We start from the raw sequence: 26,415 nt of genomic DNA on the forward strand, positions 1-26,415 counted from the left end.
AGTGGGAACACAGAGTCTCAGAGGCATCTTTTCTTTTGCAAAATTCTTTTGCTTTTTCGGTAAAGAAATTCTTTCAAAAAATGTTCTATTTTCTGTTTAATCATTCATTCTTCTAGCTTTAGTATCCACTTTATCACAGGCAGAGTAATCTCAGAAATTCTTGGAAACATCATGACTGTTAAACATGTGAACATTCTGGCTGTCAGGGTTTTTCCTTGCTTGCCACATACAGGAGCATGCTGTTATAGAAACCAGAAACACATCTCACTGTCACTTATCATTTTGTCTTCCACACTCAGTTGCAACTTCAGTCATGTGCACATGGCCATGAAATATGAAAGTAAACATGACTTAACTTTGTATTTTTTTAATTTTTTTTTTTTTTTTTTTACATTTTTTTACATTTCAGTTTCGATAGCAATATTCATAGTTTCAATTCATCTGTAATTCTTTATTCTTCATTAGTGCTATTTTATTTTAGCTCATGTAAATATTTTTAGGAGATATTTTTTTTCTTTTTTTGCCAACTATAACCCTGCATCAGAAACATAAATAAATAAATAAATAAAAAAACTATTCATACCAAATCTTTCCAGAGCATCAGACATGGCCTGATTCTTCACCATGTCAATCAGGCCTCGTCCCAGACAGAAGTGAGGGAAGATCAAGAGCACGTTCTTCAGTATGTCATTGATGCCACCTATTTTCTAAAAGAGGAAACAAGACAAGATTAGAGCGTCAGTCATTCATGGGGATTTAATTGGCGGGTATATTTTTATCGATGCTATTTTAATCAAAGCATTAACTTGCAAATGTGTGTTCAAGTTTGTTAGTAAACCTTTACATTTACATTCCACACCAGTTTAACTGAGGGAAATAGTCTTACTTTCAGATTTGTTGCTGAAATCTGAAGAAAAGAATACTTACATCACCACCGAACAACTCCAGAACAAAAGTAGACACACTGCCGTTGATCCCAATCAGTATGTTGACACTAGTCAGGACAACGTATGCAGTGCTGGGGATCTTGAACAAGAAGGAGGCCGGGTACATGAGAGGTGTGATAGACCATCTAAAAGGAGAAAGCAGTAATCATTAGCACATTCCTGATGATTTTGTACAGTTACTTCAAAATCATAGTAATGGCTCACTCACCCATACAGAAGCAGCAACAGGGCGAGTACTGGCAGATTGGTGGAAGACACATAGGCTTTTTGTTGGAAGCACACAAAGATGATTATGACCAGGGTTGCTGGGACGATGTAATTGCACTGAAACACAGAAGAATGTGTTCAGAAAAAAATAAAACTTGGAAATTTTTCAAAGCATGAAAAGTACAATCCGAAATAAACAACATACCATATCCCAGATAAAATTAGCCAGCCAGTAGAGGTATGGCTGTACTCCACTGATGAACTGCATATGCTTGGCCTTGCTCACACGTTCTTGGATGAGAAAAACAACAAAACTGGCAGGGACGAATGACATTGCGAAGATAACGCAGATAGACACCAGCACATCCACTGAAGTTGTCACCCTGAAAGAAAACAGGTTTGAAATATGTAAGGAATCAGGATATTTATCGTACAATATACGAACTATTAAAGGAAGTAGAAAATGTTCAGAATCACTCACAGTGCCACCTGGGAGATCTGCTCTTTGGTAAGATTCAAAGGGTGATTATAGGCTGTGATGCCATATTTGCTTGGGTCCTTCCCGGGAGGCAGATTAGCCCGTAGAATACCGTTGTTCATAACACTAAGGAAGGACCCGATGCTGTGCCAGCCCTTGTTATTGAACCAGATCTGAGAAAGAACATGAAATCAGTTCCTAGTCTAGAGGTGTAAGAAATAAAAAATCAACCAGACCATCTAAATGAATATTAAACCCACCTTCACATTATTTTTAGTGTCCAGGCCATTGATGAAAGCAGACAGACTCTTTAGAAAGCGGTCAGCTGCTGTCCCTGAGTTCTAGATAAGCAGGAGAATTATTAGGAGAGTTGTTAGCTATTAAGCTACATGTTGAGTACGACTGATTCGATTGGAGGATACATATTAGCTTACCTTCTGCAGTTGGAATATTTCCCTTACTCGAGAAATGGCATCATCAATCTCTTCAGCAGGTGGGAGAATCTGAGTGCTTCTGGCACCCAGTGAGAAACCTCCATATCTGAACTCATTGACCCACACCTTGTTCTTCAAACTTGAATTAGTAAGTAAACGCAGAAACATTAGTATTTTGCAGAGAAAGCATTCACAAAAAGGCATGACTGAATGCCCAAGAATGTCAGAATGGTGTGAAATATTACCTTTTGCCAATGATTTGCGCATATGTCTTCACCAAGTAATCTGAGATGTTTCTTCCAGTCAGGTTTTGAAGTGTGTCCCTCTCACTGATCTTTATCTGTGGAGGTGGAAGTCCTCCAGCACCAGCAGGGCATTCTGGGAGCATCTTCTTCTTGCCACCACAGCTGCAATCACACTCTGGAGATGGGTTTTCCATGGTCCAGTTTTCGTTCTTGAATACATCCCACACATTTTCAGGGACTTCTGGTATGGACCAATCCTCATCTCCCATAGTACAGGGCACATCTCTACAGACATGGTAGCACAGGGTTAATAAGTTAATTCTTCATTAAACGTACCATTATGTGACTAATACTTGATATAATGATTTACTCACAGTATCGGTTCTCCTTCCATGCAGCGTGTTCCAAACCCAGGGCCTTCTAATAAGGCGGAGAGTAATTTTTGAGTGCTGGCATCTTCAGGTGCATCGTTGCTGTTAGAAAAAGTGAGCAAAAGTGTGTAATCACAGTTTGGCATTTTTGTCATTAGAGTATTCCCCCTTAAAATGTACTGTAAGATCCTGGGTGTTGTAATCTTTAAAATGTAGACATTGTGTGAAAGTTGTGCTTATATCGCTCGAAGTATCTAATATCACCACACTGTCATTTATAATCAACAAAGCAAGAAAGATCTTATATACTTTAGTGAGGTGGCTAAAAATATTTGGCAGTTGAGAAATTTGTATTGCAGCCAAAACCTTCAATCAACCAATGTACTTGAAAATATAAACAAGCCCATAAAATATACTGTATATTATATATGTACTGTATAGGCAGAAAGAGTCCAAGGTACATGCTGATGAAAACACGTCATGCTGATAATGAAGGATTTTATGCTAGATTAGGTGAATAGCAGGGTTAAGTACCTGATAAAGGTAACTTGGTCCTCATACATCCACGGCTGCAGGGCAAGACTGGGGTATTTTCCGAAGGGGGGAACAATAAGACTGAAGACCAGAGCAATGCACACAAACACAGCAGGCAGAACAATCTGCATAAACAGATCAGAGAAACAGAAATGAGTCTCACAGTAATACTTCCTCTAAATCTTTATGCCATATAGATGTTTTCATCAACAAATTCCAGAGCTATTGCCTTTATACCTGGGCAAAGAAGCCTTTCCTGGAGCGACGAGCATACAGGAACCTTTTCCACAGTAAGGCCACAAACTGCTGTCTGATCAGGCTCCAGCCCTGGACTTGGTATGAACCTTTACCATCAGTGCTACTTAAGTGATCGGTCTCTTTGGAATCTAAGAAACCACAAAATGTTTTTTTGTTTGTAAAAGTGACTTAAAAAACATTTGCTCAGATTTAACTGAGAGTAATAAAAAAGTACCTGGTTCAACTTCAGATTCATTGCAGTCGAAGTTGTCATCCTCAGTCACAGGTTTAAGGCAGCTCTGGTGATCAGCTCCAAAAGCATGTCGCCTGCGTCTGGGTACAGGGAGTGTGCCGTCTGTGCACAAACAGGAGCAGAAGAAAAGCTATTCTCACGTTGTTTCATGTATTTATCTCTGCTTTAAATTAACAGTGATAATTGAAATCTTACCTGACATCATATCTGTATCAACCCCACTGTCTTCTGCTACTTTCAGGAATATCTATAAAGAAATAAAACTTAATTAATTAATTTATTAATTACGAAGAAGAAGAAGATCTGCTTAACTGATTGGTATTAAATATATTTATATAGTAGAGTATACTATACCTCTTCAAGTGTGGTGTCTGAAACACCATAACTCGAGATGCCCAAATCAGAAAGGTGGTCATCCAAATCATGGAAGAGATCAACAAAGGCACCATCTTTAGCCGATTCATAAGGCAGGATGTAGGTGATCTCATGTCCCAGATCCTCCACCATGCGTGAGTTAGGGACGTGCTTGAGGATCAGACCTGAGATTAGAGAGATGTCTGCAGGAGCAACAGGTGAATCAGTCCACGAGGTGCCTGTGTGTACATTCACAATCACACACAACGGGTTAGTGGTTAAGATTCATCCCAGGATTAAATTTAGGATTAAGGTTTTATGTCTTTTAGAACTGAGAGCTCACCAATAGCTGTGGCAGCATCACTCTCATGATCGCTGCCCAAACCAGCATCTGAACTGCTCTCTGAGTCTTCTTCATCCTGAAACAGGCAATTCACAAAATCTTAGAATTATAATATAATTCTATAAATATAATTAGAATATACTTGCAAAAAAACATTTTGAACGATTGTTTTTGTTGTGTAGATAGAAAATATTTAGTATGGTAGTATGCTTTTGGGATGTGGCCCGATATAGCGAAGGATATAATTAACCGCTATCACAGAAGCATTATGATGATAATAATAATAATAATAAAAAATTTATTGCATACATTGATAAAATTGTCACATTCAAAAGTCAAAGTTCAAAACCGTATTATCTCTCTTGTGTAATTTCACACCACATTGCTGTGTAGGCTCCTGTTTATCTGCATCGAAGATGGGTCCACATGTCTGTAGGCCTGATACATGCAAACTAGGCCACTAGCTCTAGCTAGCTATATGCAATACAGGATAGAGTACATAATTGTCACCTCTAATCACTTCTGAATACAATCTGTGAATTTTTTTACTATAGTCTGCCGTAAATGTTAGAGCGCTAGTCAAATAAATCACTGGCTATTGTTATTTCTTTAACAAATATCATTCAGTAGAATCCAGCCATTCAGAGAAATCTATACAGCAAGAAAAAAACTCAGTTTGTCCAATAAATATGAAGAACAACAGAAGAAATCTTCTTACCTTCTTGATATAAGGCTCGGTGGTGGTGGAATTTCTGCTGGAGCTCAGAGAAGCTTCTGGATCCTTCTTAACCAGTGTCAAGTAGTATCCAGTTCCCAGATTAGTTTTCAGGAAGAGAGAGGAGCCCACACAGCATAGCTTTCCGTGTGAGATAATGGCAATACGATCACCCAAGATGTCTGCTTCGTCCATGTGATGAGTGGAAAGGATGATGGTACGTCCTATGGTACAAATGACTTCTTATTCCTGAGCTTAATTATTTCATTATTTCTTGACTGAAAATGGAGTATTCCTGGAATACTATTAGAGATTGAGGCAAACCTGAACGATATTGCAGCAGGAGGTCCCAGATGCCCCTGCGAGCGTAGGGGTCTACTCCAGCAGTTGGCTCATCCAGAATGACGACCTTTGAACCTCCAACAAATGCAAGGGCCACTGAAAGCTTCCTCTGCATGCCACCTATAGGAAAGCAAACATCATTACTACTAATGTCAATCATGTCTGTGAGTTTTATCAGTTGTACGGATCATTCCACCTACCAGAGAGCTCACTGGTCTTGGATTTGCGTTTATGTGGCAGTCCGGTGTCATACAAGATCTGATCCATCTCATCCATCACCTTCTTTTCAGAGAGGCCTTTGAGCCGTGCATAAAACCAAATGTGCTCCTCCACCGTCAGCCTAAATACACCATATAAACAATTATGATCTCTCATCGAAAGCATCTAATATTAGTGAACTAAATATAAACTTAAAATGTGGCTCCATAGCAGGAAATTTTATAACATAATTAAGCATAATTAAGCACTCAAAATAATAACAATCACAATTTAAACTGCAGAAGTAAATATATTCAAATATGATCAAATGTAAATGGTCTGTTATATAAAGAAGAAAGAGTCCTTACATGCTGAAGAGAACATTGTGCTGAGGGCAAACTCCCAGGCTCTCCCGGATAGCACTTAGCTCAGATCGGATGTCTTTGCCCATGATGTACGCTGTGCCAGATGTTGGTGGAAACAAACCAGTCAGGATGGACCTGAAAAATTTTAATAAGTATCATCTATCACATTGTTTATGAATTGTCAGTCTGTCACACTGCACTTTAGATTAAAAACACAAAAGACTGCCGTTGTTTTAAATTTATGTGTCAGCTTATTACATGGTGGTGGTTTTTCCTGCTCCATTGTGCCCCAGAAAGGATGTAATCTGACCCTCGTAGAATCCCAGTGTCAGACCGTCCACAGCAAGCTTTTTGCCATGCCGATAGACCTTCACCAAGTTCTGAATATACACCCCCAATTCAAGATGAGTGGGTTCTTCCTCAATGCACACAGCTTGAAAATAAAACCAGGAGAATACAGAAATTAAACACATTTTAGAGATTTTGTTTTTCCTATTTTGTTTCAAGGTAAGAATTTTATGTTTATAAGGCTCTTACCTCCAGCATTTGCCTTCTTTCCCTGTATTGTGGGTGCCTGCTTTAACTCTCCTTCTCCAAACCAGTAAGACTTGGTGAATGGGAAGTACCATGGTCTGGGAATACCATACTGACCAGGAAACACAGCCTCAATGTACCAGGTCATGACACCGTAGAGAAAGGCATCAACGTACATCAGGATAATGGCAGTAGTGAGACTGTAGTCATCTCCTTCCATCGGGCTAGAGATGAGGTTGCTCCACTGGATCCCCACTCCCTGCTCTTCAAATAGTGCAAAGTACTCACAGCCAAACCCAAAGGCCACTGGTGAGAGTATACTCTGCAGATAAAAAAAATCAGAGTTAGCTCAAGGTATCACAGTTTAGAGGAGCATTTACTCATTTTAGAGCCTCATTTTAAGTCTGCATTTTCCCAGAGGAACATCCCCTTCTGTAAACGTGAGAAAAAAAGAATTTCCAGCAAATTTTGTCAATCAAATGCCATGCTAAATAAATATACGGGAAATGTTCCGAAGGAAATGCTTTGGGTCAGACAGTCATGTATAATATCTTTCATCTAGAATTACACCAGGCTGTCTCCGTCATGTGAAAACTGGCATAGTAGCTTTGACCTCATCTGTACATAAACAAAGCAATTTGGAGCAGTTGGTTTGAGCAAGATAAGATAAACCAGCAAGGTTGCTCGTGCAAAAGATACCAGGGTGTATACAGGCTGCACTTTGCCACTGGGACACTGCTGGAACGTGTGGTGGTGGTTGTAAACTCACAGCAATTACTTTAGCAGGAAGACCCACGTAATCCTCCCAGGCCACACATAGCACATAGGGCAGATAGAGTGTGAAGTAGATGATGCCTCCACATGCTGCAGCCAGGTTTGCTCGAGCAAACGCTGTGCTGATCAGGAAACACTGCATGATAGTGACCACAGCGAACGAGCCCAAAAAGAGGAAGACTACACCGGGGTTACTGTGGGGAAGCAGGTTCCCCATCTGCAGAAAAGAGATTAAAAAGCAATGATACATTTGTTTATGGATTATTTATGATTATCATGTACATATTAAACAAAAAGGCATTGTGTTTCAGATACATCTTAACCATCTTGTGCATCATATAAACAATAATAATAATAATAACAATAATATATAATTAATTATACTGGGATAAGAAACTGTTTTGCAGTATAAATGTTTTAGTAGTATTGTAATTAGAAATATGGTGATAATCCAGGGCATTATCACTCAGTACACAATCATAAAGCTTAGAGTGAATTAGATTATTTATCATTTGATTTCAATTTCTAATAATTTCGTAAAATCTCTTTAACACAATAGTTATTACAACAATTATATTTTGTGCTTTGTGTGTCTTATAGAGACATTGTGTGATTTAATCGTATTAAATTAGTCACAAAAAATTCAAATATTGGCTATACCTTGAGCGCAAACACTAGTAGCCCAGCACTCATGAGAAGTGGAATGAGACTGCTAATGAACCAGCTGAACCACAATATACCATTGTCCAAGCCCATAATCCTCATAGTCTCCTTGAGGCGGGCCTCCTTCTCGTAGACAACACTCTTTATTATAATAGCCACAGAGTACATCCAGGCTAGGGTCATGAAGAGGGGCATGGAGCGACTCATTACACGCAGGAAACTACAGAGATTTAGAAGAGACAAAAACACAACTTTAGGATATTGGTCAACAAAATGACAATAGCAATAACAATGATTTGTAAATAAACATACATGTCATCGACATAGCATGGGTAAGGCATCTGCTGGATGTAAACGCCAGTCTTCTCTGTAGTTCCTGTTACTGCTCTGATGATGCTCTGCTCTATAACATCCTGGAGGTAAGAGAAACCGCCCCAAATGTACCGCATGTCCTCAAATGGGTCAGCTCTGGGGCCAGGGTCCCAGTACCTAAAGCAATGAAAAAAAAGATTGTTTGCCAGAATATATGACCAATTATCTACCACCAGTAATTGGTGGGTATTTTATGGTTGAACTTAACAAAAAATGTTGACATACACATCCTTAATCTTGTTGGTGCGTTCGACATTATCAATGTCCATACGAATTTTGTAGTTGACATGAGGAGGAAGCTCGGAGCTGTTAAGGTCAATATCAGGGAAGACAATTCCAGCCCAGAACTTCCTGTTGTCCAGTAGACCAAGAGACTCATTCACTAACTTCTCCTCAGTGCTCACAGCCTCTAATTTATCCAGATTCACACACTGCAAAGGAAGACAATGATTCAGAGATACATCCAAAGATTCTTTTTATATAGCTCTAAACTGAATGTAAAGAATACATTTGGGATTTTACTAGCAAGTATATGTGGCTGGTTGTGTGCAAAGTTAGTAAAATGGCCTGGTTCTGTTTAGTAATAACGAGTATCAAGACCTATAAATCAAAATGGTGCTTATGAATTAAAGTCATTTTTAATAAATGATAGGCAAATGAATGTATGATTTCATATCTGTGTCACAAAGTGAGTAATCTCAATGTGTTGATCTAAAGATTTCTGCTTGCCTCTCTACTTTCATTTCTTCATTTTATCTGTGTCATAAGTTCATGTGGTCTGCACATTAGCCAACAGCATGGAAGCCTGAATGTGTTTATGAAAGTGGAATCTTATTTTCTGTGAAATTCACACGTAAATGTCTACAAGACCAAAGGAGGAGGGTTGGTGTAAACTTCCTTGTAATTAAACTGACCTCCATGAAGCGGGATATGCTCATAATAGCTTGATCGGTCTCATTGAAAACATTTCTCCATGTAAACGCTGTCCCAGGTGGACGGGTATCCTCCGAATGCTTAGTCAAAAAGCTGCTAAGATCCTGGACACTCCACTGAGTACCATTCAGCTGGGTGCTGAAGAAATAGGCTGTGACGTTGTTTTGTAGTAACATCTGTAAACAAAGTAAGCAAACAGTCACGGGTTACACCTTAACAAACATCCACTTTGTACCTGGTTACTATTTGTCTCGAGAAACAAGCTGGCAGCATGGAGGGTAGTAATGACAAAAAGGCCCAACATACCCGTACTAGGTCCACCTGTTCACTGTTCTCCATGAAGTTCCACACCTTGGGCCTGGCCTCTTCCCACATCCCACCCAGATCTCGGAGAATTCCCAACTCCTGAAATGTCCTGTTGACCTAAAATGTATGCAAAGAGAAATTTGTACATCCATTTCACTTCCCACTGCAGATGAGGAAATATATTATAACCCATAAATCAGTAGGTTATTTTTTCTACGCTGCATTCCATGATAAAGGTGTTTACCTCTTGGATGATTTTTTGTGTGGCAGGGGTGTGAGGTGTATACAGAATTTTCCCCATCAGCAGAGGCTTGAGTGCTCTCCAGATCATACGAGAGATGGGGCTAGTCTCCATGTTCTTTATTAGATTGTTACAGTAGGGAGCTGCAAGAGAATCATGAACAGGGATTTCCAAAACAAGCTTAAATGATAATAATAATAATAATAATAATAATAATAATAATAATAATAATAATAATAATAATAATAATAATAATAATAATAATAATAATAATAATAATAATAATAATAATTTGACCACAGCTCAATTGAATTTTCAATTCTGAATTGGCCAAAACTTAATTATGTTCAATATGATGACGGTTTCTGTATTTGTTTCTCTAACATGTAACTTCAGTGATTATTTACAACAATATCTGCAAGTCCCAGTATGTTTTTTCCTTAGGCAAAACCAGTGCAATAACATGTTCTGCATAACAGGATTTGTAAATAATGCAACCAAATTGAATTTATTTCAGAAACAGACAGCATGTATTACACTACATGGAGAGAGTGCTTACTGGTCGTGTTGTCGTAGGCTGAAATAGGCTCCTCATCACTGCTGTTGTAGTTGCCAAACATTGCTTTGAAATTGCTGTCCTCATACCAGTTAAGAGATTTGATTTTGAGACCACCGCCTTCAGGGTGTCCACACACTATTCTTGACACAGCCTGGTACATTTGACTGGGCGAACCAGTGGCATTCTGGGTCAGGAAGAGGATCTCATTGCGCATGTCACTCCAGCTCCGCATGCTGGCCAACTGAGAAAAGATTATAGGGTGTTAGAGGGTTGAAACTAAACCAATGCTAATTAAATCGAGCAAGCATGTAAGAAAATTCAAGCAAGAGAATTCATTTTAAACAGCTTTTCAGAAATCAGGCTTATCGAGTAAAATAAAAAAATTCATTCATTCATGATGTTCTTTGTTTATGTCATGTTTATGCAGAAGTTAAGACTCTGTTTATCTCTTCTGTTGCTATAGCCAGAAATACATTATGCAATAACTTATTAAGGGGAGTGACACCCCTGAGGCCTGTCAAACTGTACTCGCCAAGTAAATGCTCCATCTCGAAAAGCTTGTTCTGACATATGATATCGCAAACACTCACAGGATACGCTCAATACAAAACAAATTACAGCTGCAGAAAAAGTCACAAACGTCAGACAAAGCTCATCCACTTTGACCCAGCTACAAATATTCTATCAGTCCCTGTTTCCATGTTTTCCTTGTGAAAGGAAGAAACTCCTGAGTCAACGAGAAAACGTGTCATGAGTTGAGGAAAACAGCACAGGAGTGAAAAGTAACTATCGGTCATTCCCTTCAAAACCCAAAGCAAAGAGGTGTGGTGCGGATGTACTTGACGTGGAGTGTAAGCTTTGACTCAGCGAGCCACATCAGCAAGCCAGCCTGTCACATGCTTCCAATTTGGTAGTTTTGTAAAAGTGCACCAACAAAGGAGGGCAAGCAAGAAGGAGGGGAAACAGGAAAATGTTTGTCGGGTTATTCCAGAAGATAGGCATGCTGAACAAACAGATTAAAAGAAAAAAAAACAATTCATAAAGTGCAAAAGCCCTGGTCATTTCAACCAACAGCTGACTCCACTCATTTCATCACTTTATCTTGATCATCCGACAGATTATACTTGTATTTGCTGAAATTAAATTCTGTAGCCACATTAGTCCTAAATTCAGCATAAAAGAGAAGACAGAGGAGCTTTTGTTTAAGGCCACAGTAAAAGTGCATGCTGTAAATGCTAACCAGTTGCATCCTTGCCTGAGGAATCCTCAGCTACTCTATCTTTCTCTGATTCTTTGTCTCTGTGCTTATTCAGCTGTGCCTGGTTGTATATCTGTCCAGCTGAGAGTTAAAACACTATTCCACAAAAAGTCCCTGAAGTACACAGCATGAGTTACATCCAGACACAATGTGTCACTTTCACTGCTGCCCCAAGTGGCTCGGACATCACTGGGATTATTATAATCAGTCGACTCACACCACCAATGCTCACAATGACAAATAAAAAGGCAGTAAATAGACTGGAATATATAAACTATGCAGATATAATGTCTGGCCACAATACTTCAGCTGACTCTAATACTTCAAAGGGAAGTAGACATGGAGGAAAACAGAGCACTGTCGAAACAGGACCTTAAGCAAAAGCAGGAAAGGCTTCTATTGAAGTTTTTATTCCATACATCACTGCTACTGTATGTCTGAGATCAAAACATCTTATTGTTTTTGGTCTGGTTACAGGAACTGCCCTTTTTCAGGCTAAGGTAAACATACACACACACAAGATCATTTACAATAAGTAGATCTAATAACAGAGAATGTGTTTAGACTCAGGAGAGTACTTTGAACATACCTGAAGAAGCTGACTGACATTACTATAATGCATAACTGTGTGTGTGCAAGCTTTCTGCTGTTGCAGCATCAAAATATCTGAAATGCTTTACTTAATGATTTCATTAAATCAAACAGAGTTATTACCTCTACAGCTACAGAACCCAGACTTTCCAGGAGGTTGTCTGTGGCTTTGGAGACATAATGGGTGTCATTTCTCCAGGATCTTGTGTCTGACTGCAAAAAAAGAGCACATACAGTAAGACAAGGTATCCAAATCAGACCAAATCAACACTATACTTTGTATAGAACTAAAAACACACAGTTAGTTGAATGCAAAGGTTTATACACGCTTAGAGCAAACGTGTGAATTAAGATACTATACATTTATCATAAGAACTAACAGGTATTATGAGCTCAATAAAATTTTATAAGTATTACTACTGCTTAAAATGTTAGTCTGACCCTGACTGCTTTAAGTTTGTTATTCGTTCAGCATACTATCTAATCGATGAGGCTATAAAATCAAAACTTAGATTACTATCTTAATGACAGTACAAGAAATTAAACCATAAATGTTGTATAACAAATGTGATGCTATTCATTCATACTCATTTACTTCTATTTCATATCTTCTCTTTTCCTGTGGGAAAATCCAACTGATGAGTCACGTTCAACATTTGATGAGCATACTGTTGGAAAGAATATAATACGTGTGGCTTAATAATAAACTGACAAAGAAAGCTAAAGCTGCCGTGGCACGCTATAATCTCCAAACTGCATCTCCAGGCTACATGTTAATGTAGGTGTGTACAGAACTCAAGCCAAAACATGTCTAGTCCCCTGCCTGCTATGAAAGGCCTTGCCCCCTTTCCAACCCTCTGTCTTTGTACTTCTTTCTTTGTCTTTGACCCACTCTTTGTTTGGTCATGTACAAAGTGCACACCAATGCTTGAGTCACACAGTGTGGTGTCAGAAACAGCCATGGTCAGTGTGATGAACAGACGAATATTTAGAGTTTCATGATAAGAGGAAATGATATGTTAACCTTGGACAAACAAATGAAAATAAACAGTTCACTTTTTTAATAGATGGAAAAGTCTGCTCAGGATTCTAGGGATCCTGAACAAACAATTAGGCCAATTTATTCTGCCCACAGGCTATGAAACTCCTTCCAAATCAGGACGTTTGATGGTCAGGATGTATCTGCTACAGCTGTAATTTTATACAATATCCTTATTGATTTTTGAGTAACACCATTTCGTGTAAATGCACTTTACATTTCCCACTCTGAGCTAAATCAACACCTGACCATAATGCCTTTGATCAGAACTGTGTAATGTTTTGCTAAAATAACACTACACAATCAGGACCCAGTTTTCCAAAAAATCACTTTAAAGGGTAGAGATTATTCAATTCAACTCTACCAGTCAACAGTAATCTTCTGTGTAGCTATGCAAAGATCATATTTTTCTGTTTCCAAATAAACAAATTTGCCACGGCTAATTCTTGGTACTTTTGTGGAAATAGCTGTTGCTTTCCAAGATATTTTTTTAACTCAATTGTCTTACTCTTAGAGGTTTGAAGAAGTCCAGGTTGGCCAAGAAGTGTTTTTCAGCTTGGTTTAGCCAATGCTGAGGTGAGCTGCAGATCATGTTGTGGGTGAGGTCTGCTACTGTCCTGTTTGGGAATTTTACAAATTGCTCCAAGGTGGAAGTGTTACACATGGTCCTCAGATGTACCCCATAGCCTCGTGTTAGCACCTGAAACCAGATAAGGAAAATATACTATTATACACATAATAGGTATAAATATAGAAGTCTAACTATGTGGGAATGAAAGAGTGAATATGTGGGTCTGCATGAAAGATTCTTATATGCACCATAAATAAGCTGGTGAAAGAAATACTATATAATATATATTATATACAAATAGGTGGCAAATTCTAGCAAAAACCTGCTGGCTTTGTTATGCTGTGGGGGACATTTATTTTGCAGACATTTTTTTAATGTCCACTTGTCCTCCTGAAGGGATGAATCATGGACTGATGTGTTATGTTCTTCACAGCCATTGGCTCTCAACCCACTTGAACACTTTTGAGAGATTTTGGAGCAAACATCAAGTGACTGAATATCATTAGGTAGAATGGTGTTCTTCCCTCCAGTACAAAGGCATGTTGAAACTCTTCTGGCGGCTTGTGGAAGGCCTTGTGAAACAGCTTATTAAACATTTTCCGATGACACGTTATGAATTTTTCCTTTAATTCACCACCCCTCTTTAGCAGGAAATGGTGTTATACACACGTTTAATAGTAAAGTGGCCATTACAAAACAGTCTTAAATACTGTTTGAACTGTTGGAAGATACAGTACATAGTACTGGAAGTACTTGAAGAAAATTCTTACACATTATAACACTTAATGGAACAATTATCCAGTTATAACCCTTATTAGAGCTAATAAATTGCAACATGTTTAAAACTGTTTAGTCTGACTGCTCACCTTTTCCAGGTTCACTTCTGCCATCAGGATGTCCTCTACAACATTCTCTGTGAGGGAAGCATTTTGCATGAGGAATGCAGACAGGGTCTCATTGTCATTTAGGAAGTCCTTAACCTTGAAACCTGAGAACAGAATTAATATGTTTTAAGTGTTTTATTCATCAATTTCATCAATTTTCATCAATGTGACCCAAGTACTCATTTTTTGGTTCATTCGGGAAGATCGTTTTAGATTAATCATTTCCCTTTTTCAATAATTTCCCCCTTTCAACGACATTCCTGCTATGGCCCTAAGCCTTTGTTATTATACATGTAGACACACGCTAAATGCTTAGGTACTCAGTGAGGTGTAGAACCTTTGTGTGCTCCTGTTTCCTGCTCCTAGTTTCTGGATAACGTTTCGTTTATTCTTTAAAAGTTCAAGTGCATGCCCCAGCAGGTAAGACCCAGCAATTCACAGCATACGTAGGCCAAGCCACAGGAACACTGCATCTGGCATGAACCTTGGTGAGGCTAAGAATTTGAAGAAAATGGTGTTCTTTTCAACAGTTTTATGATGTAAGCCTTGGAACATTTAAATATCCTCTGTTCTCATTTCAAATAGTAAGCACACACTCTTAGGAAATACTGCAATGTAAAAATCTAAAACAGCAACAAGACATTGTAAAAATGCCTGAAGAACCCTATTTATGTACACCTATATAAATTGGCCAATATGTGTGGCATAGATAGATAGATAGATAGATAGATAGATAGATAGATAGATAGATAGATAGATAGATAGATAGATAGATAGATAGATAGATAGATTTTTTTTTCCAAAAAAGTCTGCTTAAATATGTTTATAACTGTTTTTGTGTGATTGCCACACAGAGCAAAATATATGCCACAGTAATATATTTACTTTAAAAAACATGGTTATTTCACACCATGGGATAATCGCTACTTTTGACAATGCCGAATGATAAATGCCCCTAAAGTCACACTCTCAGGAGTCACACCTTGCTTCAGAAAGTGTTGCCATTCACACCTTCTCTCCAAAGGCCTGTTAAAAAAGTCCACTCTAAGTAGTAGCCTGACTGTCTGGCTTGAATGCCCCCATTCTGCTGTCTGGCCCCTCAGAGGAACAAAGGCTGGAAGTGTATCCACTCTAAATTCAGATGAAGGGGACAAAAAGCTCCAGCAGGCGACAGATTCCTGAATTTTTAAAGCCTTTCCAGACTGGAATCACTCTCAAGAACAAAAATGTATAAGGTGTAAACCTGGCAAGGTGTTAAATGGTAACTGTGCTATCAATGAGAAAAGACGTTTCTCTACCACTAGTTACAAACATGGTCTAAAAACTAATACTCAGAAATACATACAGAATTAGTCAGAGTCTGATGTAAAAAAAAATGGATGAATTCTCACATTTCAGAGAACCCTACACATAAACTAGAAATTTTGCATTTCCAGAAGAAATTGCGTGTGATTGCGAAAAGCAAACCAATATGTTGCTTAAACTATTGCAATACATTGTCATATAGTATATACAAGCTAAAGCCACAGTTTAAAAAGTTTAATGTAGTTTATGTGGCTGTAGAGTAAGAATTCATGCTGTAGGAACAGTTTAAAGATGATGCGTCCTTAAAAAATAAAACCTCTTCCCTCACTCTAGCTGACGTCACACACACAGTAGCGGTCTGAAGTCCGTGAAAAATACATTTAAAAATCCATATAAAATAAACTATAATACTTATCAGCATGAAAAGTAATAGCACGCCTATGCAGCATTTTAGCGTTGGAACCATTTTTCTAGCTATTATCGTTTAAGCGATATGTTGCTTAAACTATTGCAAGAAATTCTCAAATAATATAGAAACACAACTCCGAGCCTTTCACTGTTCAAAACAGGACACCTAAAAAATTTTCATCGCTAACTCAATTGTATCCTAATTGGTGGAACTATCGCCATCCTGTAAGTAAACCCTAGACTTCATGTTTTAACGAGATTTCAAATCATTAGTTTAACATGTACGTGCATTGGTTGAATTATTGTACATGTAAACATTATCTGTGTGTCTAACAACCCAACAAGATTGCAGAGTCCAGTTCACAGTTTCACAAGACAAGAATAGTCCATAATCAATATCTGGACATACAGCTACATATATCACTCAGGACCTAATATATAATTCACAAATATTCCCCTGTGGAAGTTAAATGAAAAGGAATCAAATCCACAACTGTTCATTTAAAGTTATCATAAAATTATAGTACACTGAGTTGGGGAAAAAAAGACTCCTAAAAAAAAGACAATCCTCCTGTGAAGCTGGTGTGAATGAGTTTAAGCGGAACTCACTAAGCAACTAAAGCCAATAATCACAAACCCAGTGACCCTCAGGGCTTTCATGTCCTTTATCTGTTTGTAAGGAGAAAATAATATAGACAAAATTAAAATGTCAACACAGCAGGAGGAAACATGGAACACCTCCACAATACCTGGAAAGCATGTTCAAAGCACCCATGGTCTTATAGAAGTGGAGAAGTATATTTTTGAAGTTGTTATTACATTAAACAGTCTTTCTAGATTTTTAAGCATACTTGATGGATTTCTTGCTTGTTCACATCCCAGCACCAAAGCTGACCATTTGTAATTAGTCAGCTGTAATAGTGCCAAATATTTGTCAAGTGTAAACATGCTGTTAGATAGGATGGAAGTAAAGTCATAAAGCTGAGGTAGGATGAGATAACCATGCTGATGATATCATATAGCCAGCATCTTTAAGGCAGCAGCGCTTTATCCATGCACTGTTGCAGTAATGCTGAGTATCTGTAACATAAAAACCTTGCCCATCATCCAGAGCCAATGATGACTTAGCTTACATAAACTCTCAAGCATAGCATCAAAACTGTGTTAATAATGAGGCTAATGTAAGTCTATAATTGTTTTTAAAATCACTTTTCTACTCCACCAGCTACCTTGCTGAATGAGAAGATAATTTGATCATTTTGATGCCAAAACTCACAAACAAAATGTGATGAAAACATAAGGTCTAGCCACCAAATTGCAGTCAAAGTAAGCCCTTAATAAACAGGTAAAAACGACATATAATCCATCAGTACAATACATCAGTTAAACAGTGATGTTAACACATTTTTGGCACCCGAGATTTGAGGTAAGTCAGAATCCAGCTCCTAAATCCAACACCTGATGTTGACTCAATCAGCAAGGGCCTCTATGCATTTTTAGTAAATAAGAATAAATGACTGATTTGTTTTTGTTCTTGTTCATGGAAGTATAACGAGTCACAGTTGTCTTAAGTTGGACATCAACTTTTATAATCTAGTATAAAATATATGTGTAGTCTCAACATACAATAAAACGGTAAAGCGTAACACAATTTTGAGCATGTGGAAGAAGTTTTAATAGTAAGTGAACATTGCTACAGAACAATAAGGAAGTGGAAGGCTGGTGTCGCGTGAGGCCTGAATGAAGTGGCATGTGTGTGCGTGTGCCTGTATATCTTTCACCTGTCCTCACCCACACAAGCCGTCACTAACTTGCCCCGGCTCGCCCAAAAGTTCTCATCTCTCAGAACTCCCAATTGCCCACATCTTACTTGTGTGGAAAATTTTCCTCTATACAAACGGCCTCTTACAGCTCACGACGAACACACATGGATTTACGTATCTGATGCTAGACATTTATCAGATACTCACACGAAATACTTGCCTGAACAAAGCAGCTGAAATTAAAGGTTACATTATGCTTTAAGCAAATACTGGGAGGGTTTTTTTTTTTTCAACACACCCACCTGAAGTGCTGTTCTGCATGTGTTTCACTGCATCTATTAACTCTTTAAACCCATCCATACTCTTGCCATTTTGACTGTACAGGAGGATTTTCTTGGCATCCGAGAAAAGTCGTGATATTCTGAGAATGCAAAAGCAAGACATTAGGTTAAAACTGTAAAGGCAATCAATTGAGCAGTTTATTACAACATAGTTTACAGTTTTATTGGTATTGCATTTGGGCTCCTGCCATGTGCAGTGATGCAGGTTTAAACTTACATGGAATCGTTGAAGTTGCCAACTACTCCTGGGGATTCTCCTGGGGTGGGGTGACGGAAACATGGGTTATTGGCGTTACACACAATGCCCTGGATCCATGGCAGAGTGCCTGCTGAGGGCATGGCTTTGTTTGGAAAGTGACCTGAAATCAGCAAAGAGAGAGGGAAGATATAATTAACTGCCTATGTGAGGGGAATACAGTCCCCACTGAAAAAAGGCATAAAAGTTTTGGAATATAGAATATATTCCTCTGGGGAATATTCTTAGGGTTTTTTTTTTTTTTTAGAAATTTCAACAAATATAGTAAAGAATTGTTTAGACAAACTAGAGTAGTGATTAGATGCCATCAATTTCAGTCTTATAAACGATCTGTTGCAGCTGTGAACCTGTGATCATCTTATCTGCAGCACAGAACAGGTGCTAGCAAACATCAGCACCTTTGAATCTCCTTTCAGAGGGGATCCAGGCTTAGAAAGACTTTATTCAAGGGAGAATGATTGCCTAAGCACAATGTAGGACCTTTGGTCTAAGACTGATGCCCCTAATGAAGGATAACACGTTTACTTGTGTGTAAGTCAAATAAATAGGTCTGCTATCAGTCAACCTTAAGACTGCCAACTGGCCCATTGCTAAGCACACCACAGATAAGATATCATCCAAAGACTGAGTGTACAACTACCATAAGTAAATGCACTGTATGCGTTCAACCAGAAAATGATCACATCATACTAACCAGCATCTCTAAAGCTGAAAACCCTAATGTTGGATGTATCAATCAACATTTTTATTGAGTTTGCCTGCTTTTTTCTCTGTTTCAAAAATGGAGCACCTCTTTAAAACTGGCCAAAAGAGGAACTTTCCTTGTTTCTTTCATAGTTGCAACATGCCTGGACGCACATCCTGCGTGATTCACAGCAAAACTATTCCACTGTCTTCAACCAGACCTGGACATTATGCAGAACTGAGAGACAGCACAGCAAGTGCTTCCTCCTTCAATGGGACCATGAACACAGAGCCAAAACAAAACACTAAAGAAGAGTACAAGGGGAGAACTATAATAAGCCCACACCATGTGATGGGAAATGTGTAATTTGTCGGTAACCAATAATTGAGGTGTAGCTGTAATAATCTGTTAGTATACAAGACTGTTGTTTGGGAGTTGTATGCTGTACATGGTGTATGTAGTAAGGCTGTGTTAAAATATGATTGGGTGCCCAATGAACGCTAAGTGACTTGTTCTTTATGGCCCTCTATAAAGAACATCATTCTGTTAGTGTTACAGCTATACTACAGGTCATTAAGTGTCTTAACTTTATATAAATCTGTTTATACAACTGCCTCTGATAACATGCCAGGAGTACCTGGGAATATCATTTACACAGACTTTGACAAGGTTAGAATGGCACTGAGGTTCAATAAATTCTGTGCTGTTATACAGATGATATAACTGCAGGTAACACCTAATAAATGTATTGCTTACTGATTTTAAAGTGCTTAGGAGCCATTTCTTGGCACACATTAAAATCAGTAAAGCCAATGGAATTTCTTTGCTTTCATTCATTCATTTCTTTTCAAGTAATTGAGAAGTGTCAGGAAAGTAGGGTAAGAACCCTTGTCACATGGATATCACATAAGGATGTCCAGCATACACTCTCCATACATTTAGTTAGATCAATATAATCATGTAGAAAATCTGTAAAATACATAAGGAGCACTGCTTGGAAGGTTCAGACTAAACCTTAAAGGCATTAGAGTGTACGTGGCTACTGAAATATATTTTTAATAACTCTTTTATTTCTGCGATATTTCTCTGTGGCCAGAAGGTACAACTTATACTTTGATTAAGAGAGCATTGCCACTACATGCACTATTGTATTACTGATAATGATTGATAGAAGGCACATCATAAAAGCAGCAGTGGAAAAATAACAGTGAACTCCAGCCAAATGGATTTCCATTCTCAACTTCATAGGATCTTCTCCTTAGTGAGAAGTGGATCTGTTAAACCATGGTTCCATTAAAGGATGAATCCATGGTTTATTAAAGGATAGATATGATTTTTTTGGTCGTAATTTATTTGTAATATTATACCAAAAATTGAGCAAAAAATGTGTTTATAAAGGAGAATTTAACATTAATTTATAGGCAACAATCAATCTCATAGCAGTTTCACCACAGAAAATAAATTTGACTTACACTCATGTTGTTCATATGGGGGGTAGCTCAGTCTCACAACAATCAAGATGAAGAAGATAAAGAGGGGCCAGACAATCTCAATTAGCAGCTGGAACTGTGTAATACAAACATGTGGAAAGAACATAGAGAGAGAGAGAGACAGAGAGAGAGAGAGAGAGAGAGAGAGAGAGAGAATCAAGAGAATACAGAGATCAGCATTTTCATGTAAGCGTGGATATTGTCCCTCATCCCCCCTCTTTTAAAGATGAGTTCTTGTCCCTTGCTAATTGAGCTTTCAGGAAGGCAGAGGATTAGCACACCTACCTCACAGACAAAATGCCTGAGGCAGCACTTTCTAGCTGTTCCACAATGCTATCATTGGATGCCTTTTATTCACAGCATTTATTATTAAAACATCATCAGTCATGCATCAATAATCCATTTCCAGATATAGAAAGCATTTATGCGGAACGATCACTGAGTCGTCCAGTAAAGTTGCTGCACATTCAGTACTGGTCAATACTGACCATGTGAGGTAATGATTTGACTGCGTTTGCAGTGTAGAATGTTTTTACTTAAGCAGAAGCATCTTGTATTTTGTCATGTTTGCAATTTGAGTAGCACTGTATACAACATAAACCCTCGAAGCCCATGAAAGAATAAACAAAAATAAATATTTCTTGGAAATGGCTATGAGTAATCTCTTAAACATCATAGATGGTTAAACGATAAAAGAAGAAGTTCAAAAAGCATCATTTTACTGTAATTACTAAAGAATTTTGAGTACTTATTGAATATGTTTTAATATGGAATGATGAATAATAAGGCAGGAGTTTAAGGAATGAAAATGAAGGCCCTTTAGATTAATTGAGGACAGAGAGATATCTTGAACATCTGAAATTGCCATGCCTGGAGCCTGCTGTTTAAAGGGCCTCAAAAGCTACATTTCCTGTCACAAAAAACATGATAATCCTTGAGCCAGCAAGATTTTTGTACACTTTTGTATGTCAAAAGATGACAAATGTATAACAGGTCTCAAGCCAAGAGTCTTAACCTTAGATTAATATAAAGGTTAACAATGCAATTTGAGACCCTACTAAAACTACTGTCATAGGAAAGGGTGTTGAGATTTACATTACAATAAATAAAACAAAATGCTTGAATATAGGATGAGCAAGACATTGTAAATAGTCTAGTCTTGTCCCAATACTTAGTTAGAGTACTTTATAGTCTTCTAAAATGTTACTTACATGCACCAACATGCCACAATTCACAAAAACACAGGTACAAGTCAAGCTTACCGTTTGTCGTCTCCTATAAGTGAAGTTCTTCCATAGCAGCAGGCCCAGCTGAGTGGAGACAGACATCTTCACTCAGGTCCTTCTCACGCTGCTCTCTGCAGCTCTCAACTGCAATGACACAAGACGATAACAGGATGCGTAAATAAGAGGCATCCAAGTACAACCAACAGAGCAGCTCAAAAGTCCAGGACAAAGTGCAGCAGCCTATCTGAAATCCTGCTGTTCAGGTCTTCAATGTCCTCCCCTCTGGTTCTGTCTTGTTGTATCCTGCCCAGAACCCAGTTTTAGATGCACCCATCCCAGAATTCCCAGACTCCCTGTACTAAAGGAGCTTAGGTGTGTAGGTGGAGAATCATTCTCACAGCTTCATGTCCCTGCCCAGGCATGGCAGGTAGCTGCATGGCAAACGGCTGCATTTGATCAAAGTGCTTCCAAGGAAAAGTGGGCTGCTATTGTTTCATGCTAATGAAACTATTCATATGTGTTAAGAATGTGTGATTTTTGGCTCCAGCCATCTTTGTTCAAAGTCCAGAGAAATCTTCACTGATTCAATCAGAATTAAGTCACTCAGTACTGGCTAAGCTGTGACATCTATTTCACTTCAGTAATAAAACAAGTATCAAAACTAACATAGAAAAACCTAGAAAAAATATAAATACACTCATTTAAATTAAAGGTAGATGTAGACTTCTCTCACATATTAGGGCTGGTATAATACGATTTTGACATGCCACAACAGGTTGTCCTTACCTAGCTCATGAGTACTACTTCTGGATCAATAACCACATTATTATTTATTTCATTACCAGTTGACTGATTTCCTCTTCCTCCATGTTAACCTTTTTTTTAATGAGATTCGTGGAAATGTGAACCTTGGCAAATAAAAATAATGCTATACATATTCTTTATCATGAAAAATGTCTTTAAATAATTTGATGATATATTTATCACACCACACACCATAATGTTCCTGTTGTTCTGCAAAGGTAATATATTGCCTAGTGACCTACACTGCTCTGTTTTTTTACTATATTATGATGTATTGTTGGATTTTATGACATTTATTGCATTTTTTTTTTCATCACATGAACTATCTTGCATTGTGCTCCAGTATTGTTATGTATTGTATGTGATTCTAATATATTACATCCTACTTCATATACATGCATATAAATGGCAAGTCAATAGAATCTACTTAAGCGGATAGGTTTTAAAAATGTATGAACTGCGATAGCAGACTCAAATACACAATATAATCTTTTATTACTGAAAAAACATATTAAGGTTTCCTTCTGTACATAACTATGGCTAATTGCTGTACCACACAATGCATACCAAATTTATAACCTTCAGCTGTTACACAAAGCCTTTCTAACTAGTTTACCGTGATAAGATTGTACGAGAGTTTACTATTCCTATTATTGACTTAGACTGTCTGAAAGATGTAGACCTAATATAATCACACAGAGACAGACAGTCATTTACTTACGCTCTTACATCTTAAAGAGGCCTTAAAGAGACACACTACTCTACAAACTGAGGTCTCACACTTTTTTCAGCCAAAAACTCCCTAATCTTGTGAATATAACTGGAATATTCACATTTTATGCACGTTAAGTAAATATATGTTGTCATATTTATTTATTCTAGCCATTTATTACTCAACTTTTCATATACAGAACACAAAACCAGAAAACAGTGATGTAGATTCAGTATATTTTGTGTCATAGCAACAATACTTTCCCTAGTTGTATATAAAAAAATCTATTAATAGCCATCCCAACAATGGACTCTTCTCTCTGTTGAGGTCAGGGAAACGTTTCCGTTCCTTGAAGGCGAACACAGAGAGAATGAGGAGGAGCTTCTTCCCGCAGGCCATTCGGGCCCTCAACCAGTACACCTAGGATCTGGACTCTCTGGTCTTACCCCCACACAACATAACATAACATTCTACCTCAGCTGATTGTTGCACATGCTAATATTGCACTACTCTGTACACACAATAACACTCACTGTACATCTTCTCTGTACATCTTTGTGTGTGCACTGCACTGTCACTTTACTCCCTGTTAAACTGGACATTATATTTTGCCTCATATACACTTCTACAATATATTTATATATTTATCTTACATATGCACACTGTACATACTATACTCTTTTGCAACACCATTTCAATGTTGACTTTAGCAGACCTTTTCACTACATGTCGTACTGTGTATGATCTCGTATGTGACAAATAAAATTTGAATTTGAATATATTGTAGAACAACAGCATTATAACATAACATAGCTTTAAAATATTTATATACATCTGTACTCTTGATACTTTCTTTATAAAGAGCAGAAAGAATACAGCAGCAATAAACCTATACAGCACGTAGACTCCACTTAACCCATGTGGTCTGTCTGCTACTTAGTAGTCCCTATTGGGTCATATTGACTTTGGGCAGCTGCGACAGTATTTATTGGAAACAATAAAGACACACCAAACTACTTCTCGTACCTGGGGATGTTCCCTCCACCAGGTGTGTATACTCAGGTATGAGTGCAAATAAGACACAGCTAACGTAGCATAGAGTGGGGTCATTGTTTGCTTTACTTTTTAAAAATACAAAATAATAATAATTGTTTCACCAATTCACTATTAGAACCTGAACGTAACAAGCGTGCCATAAATATGAAGGGTTTGGGGGATTTTCCCAGCTGGACCAGAGAGTAGGTCCTTCTTCATGTTTGAAAGAGAAAATGGACCATGAATTCATAAAGAACATAAAGTTTCATTTTTAGTCTTGCTAGTGATCCAGTGTCAGCTACATGGATATAGGAAACTTTTACATGCTACTTTCCTCATACTAGTGTGAACATGCCCAAGCCATATTTCCCACTTCTGTAATACGTCATCCTAATGTGAGTGAAATTAGCCTGTATACCCCTCTATACCCCTAAAACTGGGACAACATTTCTTAAAATTTGTTTGATAAGACAGTAGTAGTTACTTAAGTTAAGTTAAACTTAACTTAAAATAAGTCCATTTTCTTCTCACACATTCCACTTTCATTTAAACCGGTACAGTTTAGTTCAACCAGTTTGTGGCTTCAATAGATTCCTTAGAGTATTAAGTAACAGCACTTCTGTATTGTTCTACCCTTCTGAATAAAAAACAGACTATTACTCTGTAATGAATGACAGTTGTTTGTCTGTTAAGCGACAAACATGTTTGTTTCATTCATATTCCTCCAAAAAGAAAAGAAGCTTGTATGAAGACTTTCTTTCTCCATACAATAAAACAGTGCAAACAATGCCACGACTCGATTTCACGTTTTGAAGCACAGTAAGTACATTCACGTAAAATCCTTTGAATAACAAAGTTATCCAGCCATTAATCAACAAAGAGATGAATAGATTATCAGTGTGAAGGATCGCGTGTATTAGTCGCAGGGGGAAAAAATCGCTTACCTTTTGCCCCAAACACACCTGATGATCTGGTCTCGGGCATTCGCTGGGTTTCTGTGTAAACTCGGTTTAAAGCCTTCTTTCTTTTCAGTCACTCCTGCTCGGTGTGTTGTTAAAGTGCGTGGATCACATTGGCAAAGAGCATCTGTTCCGTTCACTAGCGGCTTTATACCGCAGACAGGGCGCACAGCGCAGAGGTTACCTCCGGTCAAGAAGAATGGGAACGTGTGCGCGCGCGTGCTCGCGCATGTGTTTATATCGTAGTGGGATACAAATGTCCTCGAATGTGTAAGACAGAAGAGTTTTAACCTGTGGGGTATCTCCAAAAATATATTTACTTTTTTTTAAATATATTTTTTGGAGTTTTATTTAAAAAAAAAAAGCAATAAATAATTCTTGTTGGTTACTGAGGTTAAGGTTAGGGTGTAGATATGAATGTACCATTAATTAATAATTAGGTCAATGGACGGACATCACAGGGATAAAAAGACGTTTGTGTGTGTGTGTGTGTTTGTGTGTGTGTGTGTGTGTGTGTGTATGGTGGGGAGGGGCGGGGTTTGTGTGTTGTGTGGGTGGTTCATCTTTAGTGTGCAAACAACCGGCAAAAAAGCCGAAATTAGCCAATACACTACCAGTAAACACCTGGCGACTCGTAATTTTGTTATTCCAGAAGATAATTATTTACATTTGTATTTTGACAT

The 26,415-nt window shown here is 38.0% G+C and overlaps 1 protein-coding gene across 2 annotated transcripts in view; it reads right to left on the bottom strand.

Annotated features, from left to right (window-relative positions):
• Positions 1–25,939, bottom strand: part of abca1b (ATP-binding cassette, sub-family A (ABC1), member 1B) — a 32,112-nt gene extending 6,173 nt beyond the window's left edge. The window contains exons 1-38 of one of the 2 annotated variants that reach the window (XM_058408070.1): positions 25,718–25,939; positions 22,259–22,366; positions 20,979–21,072; positions 18,783–18,924; positions 18,527–18,645; positions 14,731–14,852; positions 13,802–13,993; positions 12,850–12,873; positions 12,378–12,467; positions 10,406–10,646; positions 9,850–9,989; positions 9,606–9,722; positions 9,281–9,475; positions 8,592–8,797; positions 8,307–8,483; positions 7,992–8,214; positions 7,327–7,548; positions 6,561–6,879; positions 6,282–6,456; positions 6,027–6,158; positions 5,661–5,800; positions 5,443–5,580; positions 5,122–5,342; positions 4,404–4,479; positions 4,061–4,299; positions 3,902–3,953; positions 3,689–3,808; positions 3,454–3,602; positions 3,217–3,341; positions 2,686–2,784; positions 2,312–2,596; positions 2,067–2,205; positions 1,893–1,973; positions 1,636–1,805; positions 1,360–1,537; positions 1,156–1,271; positions 928–1,072; positions 584–707 (exon numbers count right to left, since the gene is read on the bottom strand). In XM_058408070.1, coding sequence (XP_058264053.1) covers positions 584–707; positions 928–1,072; positions 1,156–1,271; positions 1,360–1,537; positions 1,636–1,805; positions 1,893–1,973; positions 2,067–2,205; positions 2,312–2,596; positions 2,686–2,784; positions 3,217–3,341; positions 3,454–3,602; positions 3,689–3,808; positions 3,902–3,953; positions 4,061–4,299; positions 4,404–4,479; positions 5,122–5,342; positions 5,443–5,580; positions 5,661–5,800; positions 6,027–6,158; positions 6,282–6,456; positions 6,561–6,879; positions 7,327–7,548; positions 7,992–8,214; positions 8,307–8,483; positions 8,592–8,797; positions 9,281–9,475; positions 9,606–9,722; positions 9,850–9,989; positions 10,406–10,646; positions 12,378–12,467; positions 12,850–12,873; positions 13,802–13,993; positions 14,731–14,852; positions 18,527–18,645; positions 18,783–18,924; positions 20,979–21,072; positions 22,259–22,324 — 5,593 coding nt within the window. In that variant the 5' untranslated portion in view covers positions 22,325–22,366; positions 25,718–25,939. The remainder of the gene's footprint in view (positions 1–583; positions 708–927; positions 1,073–1,155; positions 1,272–1,359; positions 1,538–1,635; positions 1,806–1,892; positions 1,974–2,066; positions 2,206–2,311; positions 2,597–2,685; positions 2,785–3,216; positions 3,342–3,453; positions 3,603–3,688; positions 3,809–3,901; positions 3,954–4,060; positions 4,300–4,403; positions 4,480–5,121; positions 5,343–5,442; positions 5,581–5,660; positions 5,801–6,026; positions 6,159–6,281; positions 6,457–6,560; positions 6,880–7,326; positions 7,549–7,991; positions 8,215–8,306; positions 8,484–8,591; positions 8,798–9,280; positions 9,476–9,605; positions 9,723–9,849; positions 9,990–10,405; positions 10,647–12,377; positions 12,468–12,849; positions 12,874–13,801; positions 13,994–14,730; positions 14,853–18,526; positions 18,646–18,782; positions 18,925–20,978; positions 21,073–22,258; positions 22,367–25,717) is intronic. The other variant, XM_058408071.1, reaches the window with a different exon arrangement.
• Between the last annotated feature and the right edge of the window lie 476 nt (positions 25,940–26,415).

This window comes from Hemibagrus wyckioides, linkage group LG14 (assembly GCF_019097595.1).
Source record: "Hemibagrus wyckioides isolate EC202008001 linkage group LG14, SWU_Hwy_1.0, whole genome shotgun sequence".
Lineage (NCBI taxonomy): Eukaryota > Metazoa > Chordata > Actinopteri > Siluriformes > Bagridae > Hemibagrus > Hemibagrus wyckioides.